General features: G+C 41.0%; 1 protein-coding gene across 1 annotated transcript in view; it reads right to left on the bottom strand.

The window, feature by feature from the left end:
* The window catches only part of LOC124265168 (putative carbonic anhydrase-like protein 1), a 74,390-nt gene that overhangs the window by 11,202 nt on the left and 35,414 nt on the right, over positions 1-27,774 (bottom strand). The window contains exons 2-5 of the mRNA XM_046699959.1: positions 25,858-25,899; positions 8,213-8,349; positions 1,344-1,444; positions 224-314 (exon numbers count right to left, since the gene is read on the bottom strand). Of these exons, the coding sequence (XP_046555915.1) occupies positions 224-314; positions 1,344-1,444; positions 8,213-8,349; positions 25,858-25,899 (371 nt within the window). The remainder of the gene's footprint in view (positions 1-223; positions 315-1,343; positions 1,445-8,212; positions 8,350-25,857; positions 25,900-27,774) is intronic.

A 27,774-nucleotide genomic window follows, 5' to 3' on the forward strand; every position in this document is an offset into this window, starting at 1 on the left:
TCTGATTGTCAAATAATTATCATAAATGTCACATACATGTATGTCTTTGAAGTGAAGTCGGTGATAACTTTCTTTTGCCCGGTAGTTTATGCAACCTGACAGCCATGTTTTATAAGATGAATTTAATGAAATATTTTATACGTTGTTGTATCTGTATTTGGATTCACGGCCCTACAGTTTGTGAAAAATACAGACGAATCAAAAATGGCATTTATGATCTTACCTCTATAGGAAATGGACGTCCGGCGACCGAGTGTTCCGAACCTATTTGGTCAACTCGCCCATAATGAAGTTTTATCTGGTGAACTCTGTACCTGAAATTATTATTCATTTGTCTATATGCAGAAACATTATAGAGAGCGATTGCGTGCTGGGCAACGCCACAGTCATCATCATTCAGCCTCAAAACTGAAGCATTGCTTCTGAAATAGAAAAACTACAGCGAATGAAAGCAGAAAGCTTCTGAACCAACCAGGAGAGCCAGTCAACGAAGGCATCGCTTGTGGAAAGGAAACAGAAATGACAGAAATCAATTAAATATGTTCAACTGAATTATTGTAACAACCAAAAGCCATTATGTTGATATTTTAGCATACTGTCATTTTGTACTACCCCTTTCGTCCTCTTTGAGACTTGATTGTTAGATTCCGTGATGGCGCAAAAGACGTCAGAATATAGTACTTGAGTAATATGGTGATGAAACAAGGTCTAGCCGTGTGGGTGTGTCCGAGTCGGCTAGCCACGTGGTATCTTTGTAGGCTAGCACTATAAAACCGGCATTAGTCCGGACTAGCAACACACACACGCATGAACATCCGTCACTCAACGTCAAACACCTATTCACCTGACGTCACGTCTCTGAGGAAGTTGGACCTCACAAAAGTGCTCTACAGTATTGTTTTGATGATGTAGACGCATTCAATAATTCAGAGTTACATTCTGTCTGTCGACTATTTTGTTCTTTCCTAAATTGTGCTGAATCTCTTATTGGCACTACCCCTTGGCAGATGAACAGCATTTTGAAAGGGAGTGATAGTTGGACGTTCAACTGTCGTTACTGGTACTCAATAATCCTGAAAGCAGCATCAAGCTACTCTGGTCTCTCCGGAGTACTTGTTTATTGTGTTCCTAGCAAATTAATGATTATTTCAGTTCGCAGACTCATTATCAACATTATACAAAATCGTTAGGATGCGTTGACTGCTGAGCATGTTTGCGTGTGACTCACTAGTTACTGGGCGAAAAAAGAACACTTTGGGTTATAATCTGAAGTCGGGAATGACGGGACCATGTAGACCCAGTAAACTCAACAAAGGTTCCCTTTATAGTGGTGATAAACTTACTTATATGACAATGGACCACCAGTAAATGTGAAGTAAGGCTCGTATGTGGTGTTCACCTTCAGCAGGAGATCATGGCCCGTGTTCATCAACGCCGCATCCACCTGTAGAAACAGAACAAGCTTAGGGTTAGGCTATGTTTGTGGTTGATTTAAGGACTGCAAGCAAATTGTTGATGATTTACGGACTCTAAGCAGTGTGTTTGGTATGTCCAAACGATCGAATGGAGGAATGAACAAGAAGAATTTCAGACTTGTGTTGAATTTCTTCAACTTTCTGTCGTGTGTCTGTCATCAAGGATAAAAACGGAGTCATTAAACTGAAAAACAACAGAACTCTTGCCTAACAATCGTTTACTTTTACATTATAATCAGTAAGTAAAGAGCTTAACTACAACAGTTGTCTAAACAAGCCGTGTTGTTGTTTCACGTGTAGGTGACCAATTTCAAAACCGTACCCGGTTCATACATATTCCTTGGAAGATGTTCTAATCAGAAAATATTAACGTTAACGCTTTTCATTTTAATGATTATTTCAACCCAATTACAAATGAACGCCTGACAGATAAGGGTTTTAAAGTAGACTCATGGAACTTTCACATATGGTTAATATTCACATTATATTTTTTAGTGACCAGTAGACATGTCAACGGATCAGAATTGGACATACAATATGTAAGTGTTGTACTATCCATATTCTGTATACAACGTTGTTCATGTCCAGGTTACGTGTACGTGCTTCGCGTATGTGTGTGTGAGCGCATGCGTGTATGAATCGGATATGCTTATGGTGTTTCCTCGTGATCCCATGGCGTGGGTGGTTCCTAATGCTTGATATTACTGGTAGGGTTTGTCAGTTTTTTTCCTGTCGACGTGACTTTTGGCTTCTTTTCTCTGAGTCACATGGCACGTTGCGGCCTGTAACTACTAATACAAGTGACCGATAATTTGAAGAACGTTCAGCGCCGTGGGGATACAACGACACGCTTACTACAACATTACCGTTTCTACACAGTGACCCATTCCGTCATCTCGTACGATAAGAATTACCTGCTAGGGCCCACTTGCACAAAGCGATCTTAGAGCTAAGACCGTCCTAAGTCGATGTTAAAATAAGGGCGTTACAGTCGCCTTATCGTTACGATCGCTTCATGCAAGGGGATCCTGTTATACAAAGTAATTGTAGCTCTCCGACTGTCCTAACTCATGTTAAAACACGGGAGTTACTAAATCGTGCCGCTCTTTGTGAAGCAGGGCACACACTTCAACCTACAGCACGCATATATGTTTTGGGTATGACAACCATCGATTTAGCAGATCCTGGCACGGCTGTAAGCCGCACCCAACTCATAGCTAGATGATCGCAAATGGCTTAAAATATATGTTAAAACATGTGTAGGTGATAAGTTTGGATAAATGGAAATTTTGGTGAAATTTAACACTATTTGAGAGGTAGGGATAGTATGAACTGATGTCAAACTAATATGCATATTACATGTTACAGCAATGAATGTTTGTTTGTGAAAAAAACTCGATAAACACGGAGGTATTCATTTCAAATTGCGACATTGCTTGAAAAACGATTTGGTTCAGTAGCAAACATAATAACATTGCCAAGCTATCGATCACGTCCAATCTAAACCTAAACGTTTTGCTGATGCTATTAATGATATGCTATCGATCATGCACAAACATCAATCGATACGTTCAGTCGTGTGAGTGGACTGTTCTTGAAAACAACTCCCTCTCTTTCAACACCATTTAGTATGCCTCGGGGGCTTTGCTAAAGATCTTAGCATCTTAAAGACACATTTGTTTGTAGAACAAGCTTTAATCTTCAAAGACCATTTCGTTTTTAAAGAAGTTTGTTGATAATTGTAAACAAACGACGCCGAACTGTTTGATTAAAACAGGATAAATATAAGTATGGGTTCGTTGGAGGAGACAAAATTGTAGAGGGTTGTTTACGTAATCTTCTAAGAATCCCGATACAGCGGAACCTCTCGTATCAAATCATTGGTCCTATCCGAATATTTCAAATCAACACACAGGTGTTTTACAGGATGAATTTAACTCATTTATCTATATTCCTCTGTGCTGTCTGTGGGCTAGCCCAATGTCCCCCGTGTTAGCGCTGACTAATGTGGATCAGGTGTTTCATCGTTCGTCTTTGTTTATGCTATTAACCACAAGCCTGTGCTCAATTCGTCCACAGCACGGTCTTATGGCTGTTCGTTTTCATTCATACAATCATAAATTAAATATTTATACATTCAAAATACATAAAATATTTATACACTCCACATCCAATCTTCCATTACCACAATCTGTGGAAAGAGAAATCAGTTCTCAATTCAGCTGCTTCAACCTTGGAAACAGCCTTCCCCGATTCCCTAATATTGCTTGAAGAGGCGTTAAAACCAAACTAACTCACAGGCTCTTATCTTCCACCATAAGACCTAATAGAATTTAGAATATAGAATTGGAGCAGAACAAAAGTTGAAGATGTGTGATGCAGTTTGTGTACACCTTTGAAACCCATGGGCACGGGAATGATGAGAAAAACCTAATCCGGAAACATCAGGGATTCGAGCACAAAGATTACTCTCACTTCCGTTACGTTAAGAATTGTGTCGCTGACTGGACCGTGTCCCTGTAGACCTACCTAATACCGTACATGTTACGTATACGTAATGACCTACGCTTATTTACTTTACCGATGCTCATAGTAAAGGTGTCATTCTTTAACTGTAATAATTAATTTTGTAACTGTATCGTTAATCCAAGAACATCCTCAGCGTTTCTTGATGATGTATTTTATCGAAGGCAGATCTAAGATTTTACAATATAATTATCCTTGCTGCCAAGGATGAATAGATGCATATTTTCACAAATGCCTCAAGATTTGTCGATTTCTAGCAATATGTATTTACAAAATTTTGGAATTGTTCATAAGTATTTGATGAGGAATTATACACCAACAACTAAACATCTAAAATCTTCAATAGTTTTCTTTATCTAGTCCACTACCATTGAGTGATGCCATGAAATCTTGCCTCGCGTCAACCAATACAGATCTGGGAATTGCTTTCTTTGGCAAATGTGCTTATTCTGAATAAAATAACAGTATTTCTTCAACAAATAATTACATTCAAAGTAACTAAAACAACAGTCTTCAAACGGAACGTTGATGTCTTATTGCGGCGAATGGTAAGAACGAAATGTTCCTGATTTCTTTTGTTTGGAGTGACGAATTTCGATAGGGCGATAATCAGTTTTTCAAAGCCCAATTCCCCTCATGTAATAGCAATTTGTTTTAAAATCAATCCAACCTCGTTCTCATCTTCTAGCTCACTGATATTGAAATCGATATTATCTAACTGTAATCTCTCCCCGGATACGAAATGTTCGAGTTTGTTAAACAACTTGCTAATAGACACCAAGATGATATTGATCACCCCCCATAAACCTATCGCATGTTGATTTATCAAACCAGGGAGAGTAAATACAACACTAATATAAAAGTGAACTGTACGATAAAATTAACAAAAGCCTTTAAATTCTAAAGCAATAACCACGATGATCTAACCCCTTTGAGAGCGGGTTGGTGATCACAAACGGAGATTAATGGCTGAACCAATTTTTCTCTAATCTCAAATGACGGAGGGAGAATCCTCCATGACGGCTAATCAAGCTTAAAATGTGAATTGGAAAGTATTTAAGCCGCAGAGGACGTTTTTTAGAGGAAACACATTATCCTCGTGATTCCATTTCCCCCTTCAGATAGGTTGTTTGTTAAGACGCCATGTATTTGTCTCATGCATATATAAACAGCGTGTATTTAACGATGAAATTCGTTTCATTTACATTCTTGTTTATGGTATTGTGATACATCTCGCGAGTACATTAGTGTTCGAAGGCGCCAAATAGAACGCTAAAGTTGTGTTGTTTAAATGAAAATTCTATCGAATTCCAAATTCCAATGTAAATTTCTGCCCGACTGCCATGTGTTGGATTTATCGTATTGTATAATGTACTCATGAATTTGAAGAAAACAGTTTTAGTATATGATAACTTCTTCCGGTGTAAATATGAACTCTACGAAAGAGTGCCAGGTTCCCAATTTTGGTCGTTTTCATGAGGCAAAACATTTTTAGTTTGTTGTAAAACGCGATATTCTATCTGTATGAATGTTCTTTTAATTATCTAATATCGTGAACAACGATCAACACGCAGTCAACCACGTGACCGAGTCTGTGGGTACACGTGGGACAATATACTTCGACTTATCCGTGAACAGATAACTCGTTTAATATCTTGACACCGTTATTACAAATATTGTGACAACACCATTTATGACTATTTATTTTTGACTGCTGGTCACTCGAATGGGGGCACCTGTACATGTGGCACTGTAACTCCTCCACGCCGACGCCACTGCCGACCTACACAGCTGTTGCACGCATATGTATGTACGCATAGATCTGAAAACTGCATCGTCGACATATTTTACTGGATTCAGGACTTTTCCGTTTGGCTGTGCTGATCACGGAACTACAAATAGGTTTGATATAAAGTATTCGGACTCTTGCCTTTATAGTGAAGCAGTGCAAACATTGTGGTTTTATTTTGTCATTGATTATAATCACTGTGATTCTAGCTCCGAGCATGAACAAAGTATTATGTCCAAAGATCAGCTCAGCATTCATCGACGCGTCTGTTCACGACCTTGAACGTGTTGTGGTAAATGAGAGTAGCGCCCCTTGGATCAAGTAAACAGTCGTTTCACATGTCGTCCTTTTGTCATTCGATGCAATCTCGTGTAATTATTTGTGCTCCGAAAAGGGCCAAATGCTATAGGTTAACGGTAATTGGAACCAATTTCATGACATGTACACCATCTACTGACACGACGTACGTCACACATCCATCATGGTCACTCGACTTGATTGTCTCCCAGGATCAACTCACCAATACACCGTACGGAGATATATGTAGAGTTGGAAGCTAGATTTTCTTCTGAATGGAAATGTTGAGAACCTTTGTTGGTACTGCTGGTATTTGTGTCTATAGATTCAATCCTGAATATTGTTTTAGAACTGCCATCTCGTTGTTTCTTATAATCCTGTGGTAGAATAACGCTGGACTTTCCCTTGCTAGCTATAGCTTGCACCTAGAGAGATCAGTCTATCGTCAAATCATCAGCTGTCTTTTTTCAACATGGAATGTCGATAGTATGTGAAGGGGAAGCGAGTAATAAAATACTGCTGCCCTTGTCACCGTTATATGTCGTTTTTATTACAAATCATGATTATCAAAACGAATCAACTTCGGTATGGCTCTCTGGAAACCTTTTGAAAAGCCTCCGTTATACACCTGCAAACAAAGTGCTGGAACAGCAGCCAGCATGAGCTACACATGGCCGAGCTTAAAACTCAAGATACGATATACACATTCTCCTCACAATAAGAACGTTGTCTCATGGTGACTCGTTCAGTAATTTGTATTCATAATCTAGTTCCATAATGTATTTCATCAGCAGTTTAAATTATTCACACATGCATTGATATGGCACATGTATTTAGTTGAGAGAGTTATTTTCAGACATGCCACCTTAGATGACTGAAGGGTCAGGAATACGTGCACTCGTGAAAGTATCACCGGTGTATTGTTCACGTTATACGGACGGCGTTATTGGCGTCATTCGAATCTTTTAGTGACGTAAGGTTGGGATGACACTATACACGATGTCAAAGGTGACGATTGTTGACGTTATGCCACATTCGGGTTTTCTAAGATGGTGGTCGTGATCATTTTCTGAAAGGTTCTGTAAGTTTCAGATGTCTTGATGACTATTTGTGCCTGTTTGTATGTAATAAAAATATACAAATATACTTAATGGTCACCTTAATCATATGATCACGATATATTTCTGTTTTACTCGTGGAATTTCTTTTAAAACACAATGTTGAAATGTGCTTCTGTCCGTGTGGACTGCTGTTCTACAATATGACAGCAGTGTGAGTATAATATCCAACATTAAGAAGAAGTATCGATAAATTAGACAGCAGAATGACAGATCATATTGCGAATTTAGATAAGGGCTTACAACGTTGCAGTGGTCAAGGTGACTTGAATGAGAGCGTAGCCTGATCAGATATGTATGCTTCACTTTACACCATGCTTCCGTTATGACATAATAATACCCTATACAATATTCATAGGTTTTTCTCGGATATGACAAAGAAATCAATAAACTATTTACTATTTCATCAACACGTGACACACGTATATAACTGACTGGATATTAATGCAACATTTGTGACAGGTTTTGGTGTTGATAAAGAAGGCCGTGGAAACATCATATGTATGTTTTGTTATTCCCTCGTAACATGAAGGGTGCATTACATGCAGACCGTTTACTTTGCATACGTCTACATTTCGTATGATGCCAAATAACCATTCGGTTGTGTTAAAGTGATATCATTACGATCTAGTGTCATGATATCTGGAAAAACACGGAATTGTTGAACTTTTGAGAAGGTTGATTGAAAACATCGTAAGCGAAATACGTGTCTCTTGAAATTGGAGAATGCGAAGGTGAAGCAGATCCTGTCGTCTTTACACATTATGAAATCACGAATGTGGTGCTGACAGCATGAGACCATCATCAGCCAGAGTCTGGGAGCTGAAGATCTGGGACGTCATCTTTACAACTTGACAGCAACTGGCCGCCTTACAAGGCATAACCATACATATGGAAGAGATCCTTCACAAATGTCTGGATTAACAAGTCAAGGGTTACCCCATCCCCATCCCTTTCGGTATAGCGAGGTATCCGGAATACACATGTTCACTGTGTCATTATCTTACCCTGTGTTTATCAAGGCGTAGTGGTTTGAGATTGGGATCGTAGACGAGTGTCTTTGGGTTGATGTCGACAGGAGATTGGTGCTTGCCTTTACTGCATAGATTCCACTCTTTGTTCAGGAGGCCCCAGTAGTCAGGCCCTGTAACCAGATAAACACAATACAACGTCTATAACATGTTAGAAATACTACATGAGTACGTGAGGGTTCAGGAGGCCCCAGTAGTCAGGTCCTGTAACCAGATACACACAATACAACGTCTATAACATGTTAGAAATACTACATGAGTACGTGAGGGTTCAGGAGGCCCCAGTAGTCAGGTCCTGTAACCAGATACACACAATACAACGTCTATAACATGTTAGAAATACTACATGAGTACGTGAGGGTTCAGGAGGCCCCAGTAGTCAGGTCCTGTAACCAGATACACAATACAACACAACATGTAGAAATAACATGTTAGAAATACTACATGAGTACGTGAGGGTTCAGGAGGCCCCAGTAGTCAGGCCCTGTAACCAGATAAACACAATACAACGTCTATAACATGTTAGAAATACTACATGAGTACGTGAGGGTTCAGGAGGCCCCAGTAGTCAGGCCCTGTAACCAGATACACACAACACAACGTCCATAACATGTTAGAAATACTACATGAGTACGTGAGGGCTCAGGAGGCCCCAGTAGTCAGGTCCTGTAACCAGAAATACAACGTCTATAACATGTTAGAAATACTAAATGAGTACGTGAGGGTTCAGTAGGCCCCAGTAGTCAGATCCTGTAACCAGATAAACACAATACAACGTCTATAACATGTTAGAAATACTACATGAGTACGTGAGGGTTCAGGAGGCCCCAGTAGTCAGGTCCTGTAACCAGATACACACAATACAACGTCCATAACATGTTAGAAATACTACATGAGTACGTGAGGGTTCAGGAGGCCCCAGTAGTCAGGTCCTGTAACCAGATAAACACAATACAACGTCTATAACATGTTAGAAATACTACATGAGTACGTGAGGGTTCAGGAGGCCCCAGTAGTCAGGTCCTGTAACCAGATAAACACAATACAACGTCTATAACATGTTAGAAATACTACATGAGTACGTGAGGGTTCAGGAGGCCCCAGTAGTCAGGTCCTGTAACCAGATAAACACAATACAACGTCCATAACATGTTAGAAATACTACATGAGTACGTGAGGGTTCAGGAGGCCCCAGTAGTCAGGTCCTGTAACCAGATACACACAATACAACGTCTATAACATGTTAGAAATACTACATGAGTACGTGAGGGTTCAGGAGGCCCCAGTAGTCAGGTCCTGTAACCAGATAAACACAATACAACGTCCATAACATGTTAGAAATACTACATGAGTACGTGAGGGTTCAGGAGGCCCCAGTAGTCAGGTCCTGTAACCAGATACACACAATACAACGTCCATAACATGTTAGAAATACTACATGAGTACGTGAGGGTTCAGGAGGCCCCAGTAGTCAGGTCCTGTAACCAGATAAACACAATACAACGTCTATAACATGTTAGAAATACTACATGAGTACGTGAGGGTTCAGGAGGCCCCAGTAGTCAGGTCCTGTAACCAGATAAACATAATACAACGTCCATAACATGTTAGAAATACTACATGAGTACGTGAAGGCTAGGCGTGTGACTGTGTGACTTTTTATGTATTTTGTGGACAAATACACGTCTAATGCATACATTGTAATATGACATCGTTAGTGCAAAAAGCCAATTTTAAGAACCGAGAGCAAGGGTAAATACAGTGTATTTGTTCTTTACTACTGTCTTTCAATTTCAAAGGCTGCAACGAAATTCCAGCGTAGGCGGCGTCCCCAGTGGATATAGAAAGGTTCCACATATGGTAATGCTGGACAAAGATGTCCTTCAAAATAACATGCTTGATCCGCAAATAAACACTGATCGTTTGTACACTGTACACGTATGAGTAGGATTAAAGCATTAAAGAATATTTCCCTTACTTTAAATAAAGGAAATGTCACAAAGACCCTTTTTATCAGAAATGGATTGCACTATGCAATTGGAAAACAATCATCCAGAACATTATGTCTTTTTAGTAACAGCATACTTATTCGCGTTTCGGTTGTTACAGAAGTGTTATTGTAAGATTTTCCACCATTTAAGTTTCGCTGATCTGTGTACTTTCTTTGTTCCTTTCTTTTTTTTCCGCTACGTTGTGAGTGAGTAAGTTAGTTTGGTTTTACGCCGCTTTTAGCAATATTCCAGCAATATCACGGCGGGGGACACCAGATATGGGCTTCACACAATGTACCCATGTGGGGATTCGGACCCGGGTCTTCGGCGTGACGAGCCAACGCTTTAACCACTAGGCTACCCCACCGCCCCTCTACGTTGTGAACTAAAATGGACCTTAAATTTGCCGATGTGTCAAACTCTGGCAGTAGTAGCCCATCAATCATTGAATGTGAATGTTTTCAGAGGAAAACTTGGTGACCTACCATGACTAAAATTGAACAAAATGTGTGTAAGATCGCAATAAACAGGTATCACGGAAACTCCCGACAGTTAATGAGCAGATGCGGACAAGACGTCATATGTGGCTTTTGTGATGGCTTCCTCTTTGAGTTTACCTGACAACGTGACAATGGATTGACAGTGACAATGGATTCTAAAGCAGCAGAAGATGTTCGCGATGTCATTTTTGTATGGATGTTAGACAAGATCAGTACGAGCCGATTATACATCTTGCAAGAGAAATTTCTAGTGAAGACGAAGAAGAGGAATCAAGCGAAACAAAAGCATCATAAACTGTGATCCTATGACACACTAGCATCCCTTCAAGTACTGTGCACTTTGTACGCAAATGATAAGAAATTAGTCATTAACTGAATTAGTCAATAATAGTTTTAAATATATCGAAATGAAAATGAATACAGACCTGAACATAATTTAGTCCACCCTGTGAAGCACCACATTTTACCCAATGTCCAGAAAAGAAATTGTTGTATCGAATCGAAATACATCTAATCTTAGCCAAGACCAAAGCATTTGTTGTTCCATGTAAAATACTTGATAGAAGGAGACAAGTCGAGGCATTACTGTCATAAACACAGTTCCCAACAGATGTCTAAACATACAAAAAAGTTCAAATACGTCAAACGTTTATCAAATCTGACGCGAAGCTTAATATCACTGGCATCAGTTGTCCACATCTTCAATATTACAAAGTTCAACATGTTCAAAACACATCAGACATAGGCTTGTGCAGGCCGTTAAACACAAACTGTAGTGACATCAGCTGTGTCCACATCCTAGTCAAAAACATGTTCAAACACCCCCATATATAAAGGTGTAAAACCTAGTTCGAACATTCGTGATATTAAAACATCAATGCCACCAGATGTCCCAACATGACGGCACGTCACAAGCCACTTACAAAACACAAGTGTCAAACTGTCACCCTGACATTAGTGTTAGGCTAGTAACACCAAGTGTTCATATGGCAAAACAGTTCTTAGCATCTTACGGATTACCAGTGCAGAAGGCTAGATGGTATTTCTAGCCGTGAATAGATGCAATTTTGCCAATTTTAGCAAAAGATATTCTCATGTCATCATCGGCTGCACATCAGTTTCTCGGCTCACAAACAACGTTTAGACAACAACATCCTAGAGATGTGACAAAGAGCCACTGAGCACGGGGAATATGAAGTTGGCCAACTAATAAAATATGCTTCTACAAGACCACAAATACCTGAATCTTTAAAGACGTGAAGAGATAGACTTGAGGCAGGTTGTGTTTCAAATAACTGACAATACGCTTTACCAAATTCAAAAGAAGGTTTTTATCGATTGTCAAATGCTGAAATAAAAAATCTAGATAATATTGTTTTGTTTGTTTGTTGGAACCAACTTGAGCATTATCTGCACTCGGTCAGTGTGATAAAACGGAGACTACGTCAGTCTAGATGCCACTGTGTGGGCTTTGCTTTGTCACCTTCACTTTCATTGCTCTTCAGGCGGGAAGTGCAGTATTTAAATCATTACTGCATACCATCAGCGGATTGTGTTGTTGAACTCGGATGTTGATTGATTAAATCTTCTATTCTTGGTTGTGAGAGAGGCTGCGAACGCCTCGTTACCAACTGACACAGACCTCGCCTTAAAAGTGTGGAATTTAGAACTCGCAGTTGATGAATTGAGCACATTTTGGACACAAAACATTTTTTGAATAAAGTTTTGTTCGTGAGTTGAAGTTACAACTTTAAGTTACATTATACTCAAGGCTGGATTCTAGATTAAATGCTCTTATAATTTACTATTTTAGCCTCAATTTGAGAGAGAGACAGAGAGAGAGAGGGAGGGAGAGAGAGGACACAGGCAGAAAGAGAGAGACCGAGAGAGAGAGTGAGAAAGAGAGAGAAAGTGAGAGAGAAAGTGAGAGTGAGAAAGTGAGAGAGAGTGAGAGAGAGTGAGAGAGAGAACCGTGAAATATTTATGAGCACACTCACACAAACACATTTCAACAAATAATATGATTCCAAACCGAAAATAAAACATTCTTTAAAATTACAAACAAAAGACCATATTGCTTTCAAACTAAAAGCATCCGTTCCACCTGTCCACATATAAAATATATTTTATCAGCAGGGTATTAATAGGTATGTATTGTCTGTTTGACCCGTGGCTACCTACCGCAGCACGAAGACCACCTCTGGCGATAGCGTGACACTCAGGCATTGAAATCTCGCCAACGCAAAGCTAATTACCGGCAACATTAATTGCATGTTTCTTCCACTAACAGCCACCTTGAGGTGGTGGGATGACAGTAAATTTGGCTTCACGGATGTAGGAATACAAGGGCCTATTTTGTCTCGGCGAGAGAACTTCCGTCCGAAATTCAACCGGTGTATTACATTAAGTGCATCGTGAAAGACAGTGGATATAGTCCTTTGGGTGCACCAATAATCATACTGACCGAACCAATTTCGCACTTGTAGGTATTAATCGCGTCGAACGATATTGACGTTTTGTGTTATTTTGAGATATGAAGGCAATTCCTAGGTAACTGTATACAAAAGGGGACAAAATCTGTTTCCGAAAAAGATGGAAAGTAGTACTTGACCATCTAGGTTTATAACAACAAATAAATCGCCTGGCAGACATGTGTTATCATGTGTAGGGAAAAGTATGAAGGTATCGGCGACTATATTGACGCGTAATCTTATTAATGTCACGCTTTCAACGATTTCCTTCTATGTCTGAAGAATGTATGTGATCAGCACATGGTAATGACTGTAAGGACGCCAGTCTCAGTACAACGAGGGTATTTCTCGAAATGCAGCAAAACATTTGCTGTTTCCTATTTTCATGTTAAGCCCAACTAAAGCTATATATTTCAAATACCTGTGTGATAGTTGAAATGGATTAGCTTTGTGTGTTGGTTCGTAGCAATGTTCCATGTATCACCGCGGGCTTTAAATAATCGAATCATTCAGGTACACTGGTGGTTGATAGCGCGATCGATGTCTCACGCCCCTGGGGCGGAAGGACAAGCAGAAAGCCATCACAGAGCCTGGTCGTTCGATACCTTGAGGCGTGCCAGAAACCTAGGTTGGTGGGTTAGAAGCCCAGATATACCCTTCTTGGTTTGCCAGCTGCATAGCCTCGAGCTATCACTTAAGCGATAAACGTCGAAGACCCACACCTCTTCGGGTCTTGCTCTCACAAAAAGTCGTCACTGACATAGGTGAAAGGAACAGTAAACTCACTCACTCAGTCAAAGGGAAATTGACGTCATAGCAGTACCTAAGTGCGCCCTTTGCCGAATATATGACACAGACATATGTCTGGATGTCCTTATTCAAATGACATAAATCCTGTTTGAGTTGTAAGCAGTATTTTTGTTACATGTAAATGCAATGACACTCATGGAAACCCGTGAAGTTCCGGGTTAGAATTGATCTTAAGTAACCCATGCTTGTAAGAGGCGACTGACGGGATCGGGTGGTCAGGCTCGCTGACTTGGTTGACACATGTCATCGTATCTCATTTGCATAGATTGATGTTCATGATGTTGATCACTGGACTGTCTGGTCCAGATACGATTACTTACAGACCGCCGCCATATAGCTGGATAATTGCTGAGTGCGGCATAAAACTAAACTCACTCACTCACTCGTCACATCGTAATTCAACTCGAATAACAGCAGCACTAACCCAAACTTACTCTTAATGACAGTATGTGGTATTATATGATGTTCATCCAATGATGATGTTAGGCTTCTTCATCAACGTGGGGTCCTGCGCATTGTAGCCAGGCGTCCGATTCGAAAGGCATGGTATAGAGTATGCCTGCATGTACAAATGTACCTGTAGTATACAGGCTCGTGTTTACTGTGAACGCACAAACAACTCCCAGAGCATGTATTTCGACGGATTTCAAGTGTATTTTTTATTTATACCTTGAGGTTTTAGCAAACATGTGAAAACATTACAACATCAAGTGGAATGTCATCGCAACATATGTGACAAGAGTCGTTAATAACGCGACAAGAGGTGTTTTGAATGATAATATAGGAAACAGTATTTCCACATGAGCAATTAGTTAAAGCAGAGTAAGCTTCTACAGAATGCATGCAAACTGATTCAAAAACAAAAAGTAAAATTCTATTTCAAATGATACAGATGTATGAAACGGCTGTTGGCATAGACGTGGCGTCATTGTTTGTTTATGTTATGGTCAATACCTCCGTTGTTATGGCATGCATATTAAATTTTAAGGTGGGGATGTTAATTAATGTTGATAAATGAATACAGTATATATAAAGTAACGTTTTGTTTCCCGTCCAGAATCTGACGTTGTTAATTATATGTAGGGCTTCTTGTCAAATCAATTTTGTCAATGGTTATATTAATGAACCTACTCTATTGTTTGGGAGTCTTTGTTGTGAGTCCACCGAGACTGATTGCAAGGTGAAACACCCTAGGCAATGAAGATAGCTGTAAAACATTAGCTGTGTCATGTAGTGCATGATCCACGTTGTATATGATGTGTTATTGCTATGATTATTATTGTTATTGACGATACACCAATGAGGTTGTCGTGGTGAGACATCAGCTGCTCAACACTTCGGGGTTCATCAAGTACAAGTTTTGACTTATTATCAAGTCATAAGAAGGTATTGCCAAGACTTATAGGGTCATTTGGTGTAGATTATACATATATTAGAGTAAACAGATATCCGAGGTTAATGTGTTTTGAAAATAACATTTCCAAGGGTGTCAGTATTCAGTTATAACATGTGGTTAAGCTATAGATACCAAAATGTTTACACAACAGTGGTTCAAGTGAAATGAAAATTAAATGAGTGACTGAGTGAGTTAATATTTATCGTCACATCGGCAATATTTCAGCCATACCGTGACGAGAACAAGGGTTTCTATATTAGAATGAGAGAATATGACTGCAGTGAAATGACAGGAGAGACAGGATTAACTGCTACTGTATAAAACGTCACAATCCGATCGAATTTTTAAAGATGGCAGAGTTGAAATTGAACTGGTTTGAAATTATGGTGTGTTTTAATATGGACATATATGGCGGCTTGTAATTAAAAAATCCAGTGTTCAACAGCATGAGCATCGATCTTCACAAATGGGAACCGATGACATGTGTCTGGAAATCAGCAGATCCTGGAGCTGGCAGCTTCTTCAAAGACAACATCCCTCCAGAGAAAATGTGAGGAATGTTTTCTCATGGACACAATCAATTATTATTTTTACTCTTAGTTCTACCAGCTAGTCATATATCAAAACAAGCCTAGAAACCCATACCACGCACAGTTTTCATAACAATTACTTCCAAAATACGTCGCTTTTTATTTCATGGCTGCAATAATGCTTCAGTGTTGACTGTCACCGTCCGTGCCTCACTAATCGTGAACTTTGCACACGAATCCTACCAGAAGATTACGCCAATATTGGATCAACAACGTTGGAGATTCCCTTTAAATGCTAAATGTTTACACTCTCTTTCCTTCATTTACGGAAACGTGGTGCTGTTACAAAAGTCCAGGGAACGAATTTCCGGAGTGCTTAAGATGGAGTGTTTTTAGACCAAACACAGCATCCCTCCCCTAAGGAAGGTCTTCTGATAGCTTAATTCGGAACCGTGCCATTTGCTCGAATGTTCCAATTTTCTCAATCTATTGGAAAACACTCCGAATGAGACGCAGTTGATTAGTTCGGGAAAATATTTGCTGAAAGAGTTTTCGTTTTCGTTTTAGCAATTCAGTGAAACTTTCATGAATAATGTTGATGTTTTTTACATAGCGTCATTAGCAATGAAGGTGACAGGAGGAGGGAAAGAGGTGTGAACTATGGAATCTCCTTGTTGTTCCTGAGATCATACGGACCTTCAATTTCCATATTACCAATACTTCAAAGGCAATGGCATTATTCTGATTCAGTACTTCAGTGGCATGTTAAATCAGATTAAACACAGGAACCATTTGGCACCAAACTTATTACAGAGAAACCGGAGGGTGAACGGCTGCATTCAACTAACCCGGGCCTCTTGTCTTAGTATTTGTTAGTGGTTTGTCTACACTAGACTCGATATCAGTAGAAACCATGCATGAACAGGGTGTAACCATCACTCAGTGAAATATGAGAACACGTTTCTAAAGGGTGTACCGTGATTAGGCATGGTCACCAATTGGGTGATTGAGCATTCGGTTTGTCGGTGATGACTGAAGGGTTGACGGACGAGAGGAGGGAGGTGAGTGGGTGTCATGGTGTGGGGGTGCGTGGGTTGGGAGTGAGCGGGTGTGGGGTGAGAGGGCGAGCGGTCTGTGAGTTCTGGTTCTATTTGTAATACAGTTTTTGAAAAGAATTATTTTAATTTTACACAATGGCGATGCCATTTAAACCAGTGATGGCGGGTTACAACGAGTGGGTGTTAGAAAACGGTTTCTACAGTCACAGTGTGTTAAACAGCAGCAGGGTTAGACAAGGGTTCCAAACAGTGGTGATCCTGTTACAGCTTCAAGACGGTATTGGTTGGAAAGCATTTTAAAAACAGTGACTGTATTAGAACATGTGTTAAATAGTGGGGCGGTGGGGTAGCCTAGTGGTTAAAGCGTTCGCTCGTCACGCCGAAGGCCCGGGTTCGATTTCCCATATGGGTACAATTTGTGAAGCCCATTTCTGGTGTCCCCCGCCTTGATATTGCTGGAATATTGCTAAAAGCGGCGTAAAACCATACTCTGTCAGTCAGTCAGTTAAATAGTGACGGTGTTAAAACAGTGTAAAACAGTTGAGGGGGGAGAACGTTGGTTTAACAGTGAACACGTTCGATAATGGTTCAACACAGCTGTGATATTATGGCATAGTAAACAGTGTTAGTACAGGTTGGTGAAAGTGTAGAGAGGGTTTATAACAGTTTCACCATTAATATCGCGAGGTGCTGACGCAGCATTGACGGTATAAACAACGGACGTCACCCGTCAGACTGATACATCCAGTATAATATCACTGTGAGCCATGTAAGTCCTTCAAGTAGTGTCCATCAGGGCCATTAAAACACGCTGCATTATGTCCAACAAACAGGATGTCTGGTATGATGTCTCAATCCCGACCCAGCATCAATCCTGGGCACCCTCGGGGGTGTGGTACAATGGCTTTCAGGCGCCTGTGGCCAAGCCGGATAAGAACACAATATCTGCATATGGTACATCTCGTTAATCACACTAAGTGCTTGTTCCAAGGCCAATGATGCTAACGGAGTCTGTTTGAATCAAACGCTTAGCCGATCCATAAAGCCGTTTTCCCGATTGACAAATGATATCAGTACCACTATCGACTTGTTGAGAATGTGTTGATACGTTTGTGAGTCCTTAACCATTTTATGGGAGCTTGGGAAGCCTTGTGTTTGTTCCTTTGTTATTCACCGTTGCACTAAAATAGTCACGCCATATAATTGCGGTCTGTAAATAATCGTGTCTGGACCAGACATTCCGGTAATTGATATTATGAGTGAGTAACGACCACGCCGTCCCAGCAAAACGACATGCAGCCAGCCACGTTGAAGTGCCTGACCACCCAATCAACAACTAATGTATGTATCGTGTAAAAATAGGGAGAGGATCTGGAAGACTATATCTTACAAAGAGTGCTCCAAAGGTGTCGACCGCCTCCGTGGTGTAGTGGTTAGAGCGTCCGCCCGGAGAGCGGAAGGTCGCGGGTTCGATCCCCGACCGCGTCATACCAAAAGACGTTTAAATATGGTACTTGTTGGTCCCTGTCTGGCGCTCGGCATCAATGGGTACAACAAGGACTGGTCGGCTCGGAGTCATTATAATGTGTCTGATTAGGGTATTCATGCTTCACTGCGGCATGGTATCTCAGTGGGCTAGCACTATAAAACCAGCTTCAGTGTGGGCTAGTACAAGCAGCTGCACATACACATACAAACGCATGCACGTCGTCATATGAGCGAAATATTCTCAAGCACGACGTTAAACCCAATTTCACCTCACCTCCCAGGGTGTCAGGTTTGTAGTTAGTCATACGTTGCTGCATACGTTGCCTAGTGGGCCACACCTTCACAGGTTGATGGACAGACATCTGTGGTTCGAATCCAGGATTGGACCAATAAAATCATTTAGTGTGGCATTAACCATGACATTTGATTACCAATCCCATACCAGAACCACGCTGTACCTTCTTCAACGTCGTGTCAAAAGTATATGGTGTTCAGAACAGCTTCCAAACTTACACGCCCACAACAAATTCCTTTCTTCTTGTTTTATATACAGTAGATAAAGTTGATCTTCATATTCTCTTCGAGTAATAATAGGTTTGAATTCTCGGGGGTAAAATAAACTCAACACAAATATAATATTTCAAGAGAAGTCAGTCAGTAAACACGCACCGCCGCAGCCTTATTGATCTCCACGTATCAGATGGGCAGCCACAGCAGCAGCGTGAGAGCACAACCCAAACAGCTGTGGACATTACGCCAACCATGAACATGAGATCCTAGCCAAAGTTACAAACACCGGGACTGTATCAAGTCAGGGTTCTGATAAACTGCTCAGTCTAAAGCTTGAAATTAACCTTCAGAAATCTCGAGAGCACACCAATCAGATACGCTTGTTGATTTAGTAGAAAGCGACTGTTTATTTCCTCTCTATCCCAGCATTGGTTTTGCCATCCTATCTTTGTTTCTTGATAAATGTGATTGAATCAATTCACGACATCCATGAGATTAGATGCAATATTTATCTGTCTGCAAGAGCAAGGCTGTAATTACTCTAACTCGCGGACAAATCCAGTCTGCATACAGACAAATTCTGTTTGCTCACTGCTTAAAGAACTGGGTAGAATCAGTCATGCAGTTTTGAATCACTGACAGTGGGATACTTCTTACCACTGAATTATGGCATTGAGTCATACGTGCCCAATAAGACGCTCAGTCTGGGTCGTGCGTATAATTCACGTACATCATTATATATCTCTTAAGTAAATGTCTGATCAATCATGATCTCCCTTCAAGCAAGGCATCAGGCCATGAAACGTTCTTATCATCACGCGGGTCATTTACACCCTACCGTATGAACAGCTGTTTTGTGCCGATCAATAATGTTCAGATGCGTACACTACAAATTCAGGGTTTAACCTTCGTCGTGTAATTATTCATACTGTCCTATTTTTATTGAAAGAGTTATATTTTCTTCCCAAGCTATGCCGCATCTAATATGAACGAGTTTGAATCACTTGTCACGCAAGGCGCGGGTTCAGCTCCCAGCACTGGTACGTCGATTTCTGGTGTCCCCACAGTGATATTGCTAGAATTAAACCCTACGCACTCACTCACTCAGATACGCCCATGTATCCTACCAACGATCACATCTCTACAAAGCGCAAACTTTAGTTGTTTTAAAGTTCAGGACAGATTTTCTCATCATCGTGTCTGCTATTGAACTTCTAGTTTGATTGAGTGCAGTACATCGTGTCTGAACTGTTGTGGAGGGACATGGAGGACGAACCACTGACGTAATGATTTATATTCGGAAAGGGAAATGAAATCCGGTTTTCTGCGTGACATGATAACGCAGAATCAGTGAGTAGGTGCCCTTTTCCGATGGGAGTGCGAGGCACGGAGACTAATGTGAATTTAAATCCCAGCATTTCGAATGAGTGAGTGAATTTGGCTTAATGTCAACCAAGGTAGTTTAGTATTCATTTCACCGATTAATGTCACCTTGATTTAGGTTGGAGCATTCAGAGTGATGTAAGCAGTAGACGTTTGTTTAGATGGACTCATTGTCACGATTGTAGATGATCCTAGCTGCACCCAGTCTTGTGTGGGCTCAGTGTGTCAACGTGTGGGGACAGAAAACTAGGCCATGCATTCCGTAGACCTGGTATTGTGCCAGGAGACCCATAAGTATATAATTATTAATCAGCGTGTAAGTTCCAGCATGTGAACAAATGAAAGAACCTGACATTTGATATTGTGTATTTTTTATAATGCTGCTTTTGCTGCGATGGAACCCCCGATATACAGAGGATTATAGGGAGCGTAAGAGTTGCGTCTCCAGGCTGGCCAGGCTGTGATCGTGGTGTCGGGTCCGAGGTGCGGCCTTTGTTTGGTCATCGCTCATTGAGTGTTGCAAAGTGATAAACGTCTACGACGGGAAGGACATTATCGTGCTGTCCACACTATGATGGCGCACAGTGATGTTACTGAAATAGTGTTCTATGACGACATACCCGATCTGAGCTAGCCAAGTACAACAACACCCATGATAAAGGGAGTTGTATTGAATATTCTATCCTGGATGTTATTGGAACGTCTAGATTTGCATGTATTTTACTACCCATCAAAAGTTTAGACTCACTTAAAGCACTCACTATATGTTACGTATATACATATGGTTACATCAAAAAAGAATATCTCCACTAACCTGGGGGAACCAACTGCAAATAGTATACATATGAATTGCACGAGGATCATGCATCAAATTGCTGTAAAGCATGTGCAATATATCGTGCATGTGAACAGCTGCGTTTTGGTGAAAAGTTTTGTTAAGAATTCGCCAATTTTCACAGATTTTCATCATTATTGAACTCAAGACAATAATCTTTTCAAAGTTACAAATTTGTTTTACAATACTTCCGTTCATGTGTAAACAATACCTTTAAAAACAGTAGGGAATATTTTGCAAAATCTAGTTTAGAACAGTTGACTGGGGTAGGTGGCTACATTTACACTAGTGAGTCTAAACTTTTGATGGGTAGTACATATCAGGCACATCGACCATAACATTAAAAAAACTAACCATGAACACGTCGAGTCAAGGTCTTACATCATACCCATAACGCCAAAGATTATAATCCGCTAAGCACACCCATATTTCAAGGATGAGGGATTACCCACGGCCTGTCACCAGGGGCGATATTTGTTAGTTATTATGATTCATGGATATTCTTCATCCTTTCGGTATATTTGATCATCACACCTACACAATCGAGCCTTCAGAGGCTGCCGTTACATCCGACAGGAATAACAGTCTTCACTCATCACCCATCGTAACATTCCCCTCGACTTGCCCCTTACCACAATCTGCACTTGGCTTGACACGCCTGGTCACGTATTACATCGTTCCGATCCATCACGGGTTATTTTGAGAGGAAGTGAGCAGTTGCAACACGTTCGGTGTCCTGGAAGACCCATGTGGCCTTATTGTGTGTCAAAACCATCTGTGGTAGTTTCAGTGGACCGACCTGAACCGTGATATCATAACGTGACTCGGTCTCCAGCAGCTAAACCTTTGTCTTGGCCCACTATACTGATGATTAAATATGAAATAATGAACAGAAATTGCAATTGTCCAAATTGATTTTAATCACCGTATGTTACATTTTTTGGAACTTATATGCGGTGAACGGTTGGCATTAAAAAAGTATCCTTCGTACAAAAGTAAAAAAGATCATTAGTCTTTTGGGACCCTTTAAATTTCCTCTATGACACATACAGCTTTCTGTTGGTCTGAAAATGTTTACTTACGGCGTGTCGAAATGAGGCTGTGATTGATAGAATTGCCACGTATAATAATCAGTGATGAAGTAATGATTTTAGACCGTTGGGAATTCAGCTCAACGAGGCAATATCTCGTGCATGTGAGCAGAATAGACAAGGAGGAGGGTGTCACGTGCAAGTATAATCAGCTTGTTCAGGGAACCACGGTCATATATCTCGAATACAAACAAAACTTACAGGCCACAGCACTGACTAAGTAAAATTCCAACATTAATACCAACTCAAACACTCGCTCAACTGTGCTGTGCAGAACAGAAAAAAAACAAGAAGCCTTGTAAAGTTTATAGCGCAATACATTGTACGATAAATCGAACTATGCGTTAGTGCCAGATACTGTCGAAATACATATTGATGCATGAACAGCAAGAACATCAATACATCATGCATAATATGACAACCGAGGCAGCCAGGGGGCGTGGATCAATTTCCCCATAATGCTTGGGATGGTTTACTCTTCATGGTTAACTGCTATTGGCCCGTGAAAATCCGGGGTAGAATAGATGTTCAGCAACCCATGCTTGCCACAAAAGGCGACTATGCTTGTGGTAAGAGGCGACTAACGGGATCGGGTGGTCAGGCCCGCTGCCTTGGTTGACACATGTCATCGGTTCCTAATTGCGCAGATCGATGCTCATGCTGTTGAACACCGGATTGCCTGGTCCAGACTCGATTTTTTACGGCCGCCGCCATATAGCTGGAAAATTGCTGAGTGCGGCGTAAAACGTAACTCACTCCCTCACGCATACATACAATCTAACGTCATGTTCAGCTGAAGTGAACCAAGCTCTTCTAGAGAGTGAGTGAATATGGTCTTACGCAACTTGTGTACATTTTTTCAGCGCTGTCATACATTTAAATTGGCATATACGTTTTGACCATGTCCCGAATCAAGCCCAGGCGGTGGTTCCTATCGCTGTACCTACTAGGCTACCCTGCCCCCCTGGCGACACCGATTATAAATGTGTGGACATCTTCTTCAGATCGACGTCATCCCTAATTCGGGGTTTCTTGACTACCGTTGTCTGAAATATCATGTTGTTTAACCCCGAATTAGTGAAGGGTTTCATCACAGCGTAAACGTACTTCTGTGGTAATCTGTAGTTTTCGATGGTTTCCTTTGGTTCTAATCTCCACGCAATACCAGCAATTCACTGTGACATTGCTCTATATTTGAAGTGGATATCATCGTATGTTTTGCGCCACCTTTGCGTCAATTATTTCCTGTCGAAAATCAACATTGCATAATATTAACGTTCGTTGTGCGCCACCTTTGCGTGTATTATATCCTGTCGAAAATCGACAGAGAATACTACATTAATTCGGCAGAGAACATAAACTGATTCTTAATTTCGTGTCATATGTGTAAATGACATCAACGTACATGTTGAGGAGAACAGGAGATGCAACATCTGGCGGCAGTCGTAAACTAAGTCTGTAAATTAACACTGTCAGTCACTGTCAAAAGGATAGAATTGAGATGGCCTTGTATTAAACGATTTCCATGTGATGCTTTTAACTTTGTTCCGATTAATCGGAGAAGACAAGAACTAATATCCTGGCTTGACAGCTTGGTCATGGATGGAGCCAGCGATCGGTTTCAACTACACACAGCCCGAACCTCCTGATCTGAACGACTGGTGACAAGCGCCGGAAACTAGGGGAGATTACACGGCTTCATTTAACCTCGTGATGAAGTAGACAGAGACTTACCCTGTCTTTACACTCACAGGCAATAGCATTATGTCCAAATAATGTCAGACTTGCAGTAATCACAGCCAAAGTGTTGATAGTCGTTGAGTGGGGCACATGTTGCATGTGTTGACGTCCAAGGAACCAGGATCCGCTGTGCTGAGGCGCCTCTTTAACGCGCACCAGGAAACCAGCTCAAATAGTTAGGAACTAGTGTTTTCTCTGAATTTTGCAGTTCTAAAATAATGTTATTTTAGTGCGTTTGATACTTTTCTTATCGATTACGAAACGTTTTGTTAATTTATTACATTTTGTAATTGTTACCCTGCCTCGTCTGGTGGCTTGAATTCTTATTTGTAGATGCATCCAGTACGTGACATGATGCGTGACAGAGTCGCCTTATTGATACCCTGCATAGCGAATTGTCGTTGGACAGTGTGGCGTCCCTTAGTCGTGTAAAAGAATTGCTGGTCTTCTGGTTATCAACGCTGTGTTTCATCACCACACAATAAGTGTGTGTGAATATTTCGCCCGACTACACGGCTGCGTGTACTCGACACGTCGGTGGCTGATCACCAGAGCATCAAGTACACCAAGGACCACACGAGAAGGATAGGATATCATACAATAAAACCTTAAAGCCACAGTCTTAAAGATGCAGTCATCTTCTACAGCAAACCAGTAAGCATACGAAACAGACATGAAGTTTGGCACCTTGGTGGTAGTACAAGGTAGTTAATATGGGTGAATATCGCAATGGCCATATCTAGCCTGACGCATCAGTCCATTTCAACTGGGTGAACCACCCGAGTGCATGCAGCACGTTTGTTTTGAAAACGTGGACCTGACGGACAATTTACAACCTGAGGACATGTGTGCATCGAAAGGGTGTGACATCTGATCGCCCCAGGAAGGACGACAAATCAAATTCGACTACGTCATTTGCGTAATCATTTTACGACCGCAACGTACCAGTAACACACTGCTTAGACTCGCCCAGACCATGCGAAACCGCTTGCGCCCTGCCCGACGTCCTTATGTTGGGCCGCTTCTGACACAGGTAAAGCAAAACGAACGTCTATGCTGGACATAACTGCACCTGAAAATGCTCTTATTGACGTCCTGGAGTGCCCATCGAGATTATCTGACCTCAATCACATTGAACACATTGGGATGCTCTTGGTAGAAGTCACCATATGACGTCAACCCAAGAATGTTTAAGAACTGAGCGACATGTTAGTACAGCAATGGCGTAGGTTGCCTTATGCGGTGTTCAGGGGTCTCAGTCTCGTGACAACCTTGCCTTGCTGCTGTGAAGGGGGTGGGGGTGGGGTGGGTGGGGTGGGGGCTAACGTGGTACTTAACAAGCTCCAATTCAGATGGCTATTACCTGTGAAATAAAACAGTGACCCTGTAGTGCTACTGTTGACTGTAGAGAGCGCACTTTTTATTATTATTATTATTATATAGGATATTTATATATATAGCGCACATATCCACGCAACTAGTGCATGCTCAAGGAGCTGGTATTTTTTACTTTAATGTTTAATCCTGTTTTAGTACACGCTCATTACGTCCATAAACCAGATTTCTCCATTAGCAACCATTTGTTCTATATGGGTATGTTTGGGACGTAAATGAGTCCATGTTTCTTTTTTTGTTTGTTTAGTATATGTTTCTATAAATCCTGTTGAGAAAGGTGAACGTAAATCCGTTTTACCAGTGGTGTACTTATATCAAGTACGGTAACTGCGGATAACATCTAAGGGGAGCAACTCTGCCTTGTAAACACCGTGACGTCATCCTCATAAAGTATTAAAGACAGAAAAAAAACAATCGACTTACCTGATATTCCTTGATAGGTCCACCATTTCGTCCAAAGGTCACCTGACAAATAAAGAAAATACGTGTAACAGTTATAATCACATAAATGCATTTTATACTGTAATACGTTGATGTTTTCATGGCGACTGTAGGGGATACCTACAGACAAGTTATACTAGGCACCTCGTCTTCCATATCGACCCAAAACATTAACTGGACACATGAGCTAATGCAACCTTAACTGATGTCGAGACACATTAATACGATCAACGCCAAGCAGTCAATCTTCCAAGATTCTGGTGCGACGCCTGGTCCCTGACGGGCTTTACTCTATCACTAGGTATTGTAACACACACGGGTTATCTGTGTGTGCAGTGGTTACACACACAACGTATAGAGTACCATCACCATTAGGTTCCTGCTGAGAGCTTCCTCTCCCATAATGAACCTGTCTAATTAACGTTGTTCGTGCACCGTGTTAACTCATCAAACTGGTTGCTGTCTTTTGTCAAATAGGGAAGACAGACTTGGCATATGCGTACGTCACGTTACCGTGATGTTTTGTTGGGATGAAAAGGACACAGAACAAAAACCATTTGATCAGCGGAGAACACGGGTTCTAATTTCCTGCTGTCATTAAGCCAGTAGATTTTGGGTCTACACAGAGTCGTCTTTTAAACAGGTAGACGTTGGAACTGTTGGCGAGATGTAATATTAGGATAGGTGTTCCAAGTATTCCGTCAGAGATAACATGCATCAACACTTTGATTTTTGCAGATATCTTGTGATCAAGATGCAAGCAAGGTCTGCAATATTATGCTTTGCACCTCTAATCAAGCTTAATGCCATGCAACGCTCAGTAATGTTTTGTAATGATCGGCCCTATATTTTGCTAGTCTATGCTAGTCCGTGCCCTGTTATGCTAAGTTGGCCTGACCTAGCCTAGCCTGGCCTAGCCTGGCCTACCCAACGCTGTGCTATACTGACTTAAAGGGCCTCCTGATGTAGTCTGTCTGATATAAAGTCTGCAAACTTTTGAAGTTCAAATGTGAAACTTTTGAGGACTTTCTGTGGACAAACAATACATATCCAAAATCAGAATGCATCATTCAGCTAAATAGAAAGTTTGAACAAGAAAAAATAACTTGATTTGAAAATGACAATTACTAACAACAAAACATCTTCCCACCTTGGGCGATACTTTGTAGGCCCCGCGTTGGAAACCTATATGCGGATTGCCTTATTTGCAGCAATTAGTGTCCGTCCACAGCATATGTAAGTTGGCATCGCTGTCTGCGCTATTGATATTTGGCTTGTAGCGTCCCGAGATATTGCAAATAATTGACACCGTGATGGAACGGCGTAATAGCGGAAGAATAATCACTTCACCCCCGGGCTACCCCGCAGCGAACTTGCGTCTCTTTTGGAAGCAGTAATAGGGATGAGGTGGTCTAAAAAATTACCCAGATTATTGACAGATTTGACTGCCTAGTCAATTATATTATCACGAAGGCCATTGTATGAGATGATCCTCATGTGAGTTGGAACTAGAGTCAACTGATTGTTTAGTGAATTAATGGACCTCACCGTGAAAGAAAATGGACGGTTGTATCAATCAGGGAAGAAGAGACAGTCGAGTTTTGCAACCAAGTGATTTAACAGTGATTTGTGTTTCGGTTGCAGAGTCCATGACGTCAAGGTGAATGCCTTTTTTTAAACTTCTGATATAAAGCTTTGATCACCTTGCGAATGTTTATAGGTAGCCACACGCCTTCCATAAATTCACCTTTGTGACAAATCATAAAAACACAGCGTCAGAGGCAGCGAGCATTATCTTGATTACCCGCCTGAACAGATTTCCTTTGGCGTAAAAGGCAAAATATCTGATCAAATACAACAAATGGATCTGATACATGTTCTTCGTGAAGGGTAGTTTGA

The sequence above is a fragment of the Haliotis rubra genome, unplaced genomic scaffold (assembly GCF_003918875.1).
Source record: "Haliotis rubra isolate DU_JTF1 unplaced genomic scaffold, ASM391887v1 Scf121, whole genome shotgun sequence".
Classification (NCBI taxonomy): domain Eukaryota; kingdom Metazoa; phylum Mollusca; class Gastropoda; order Lepetellida; family Haliotidae; genus Haliotis; species Haliotis rubra.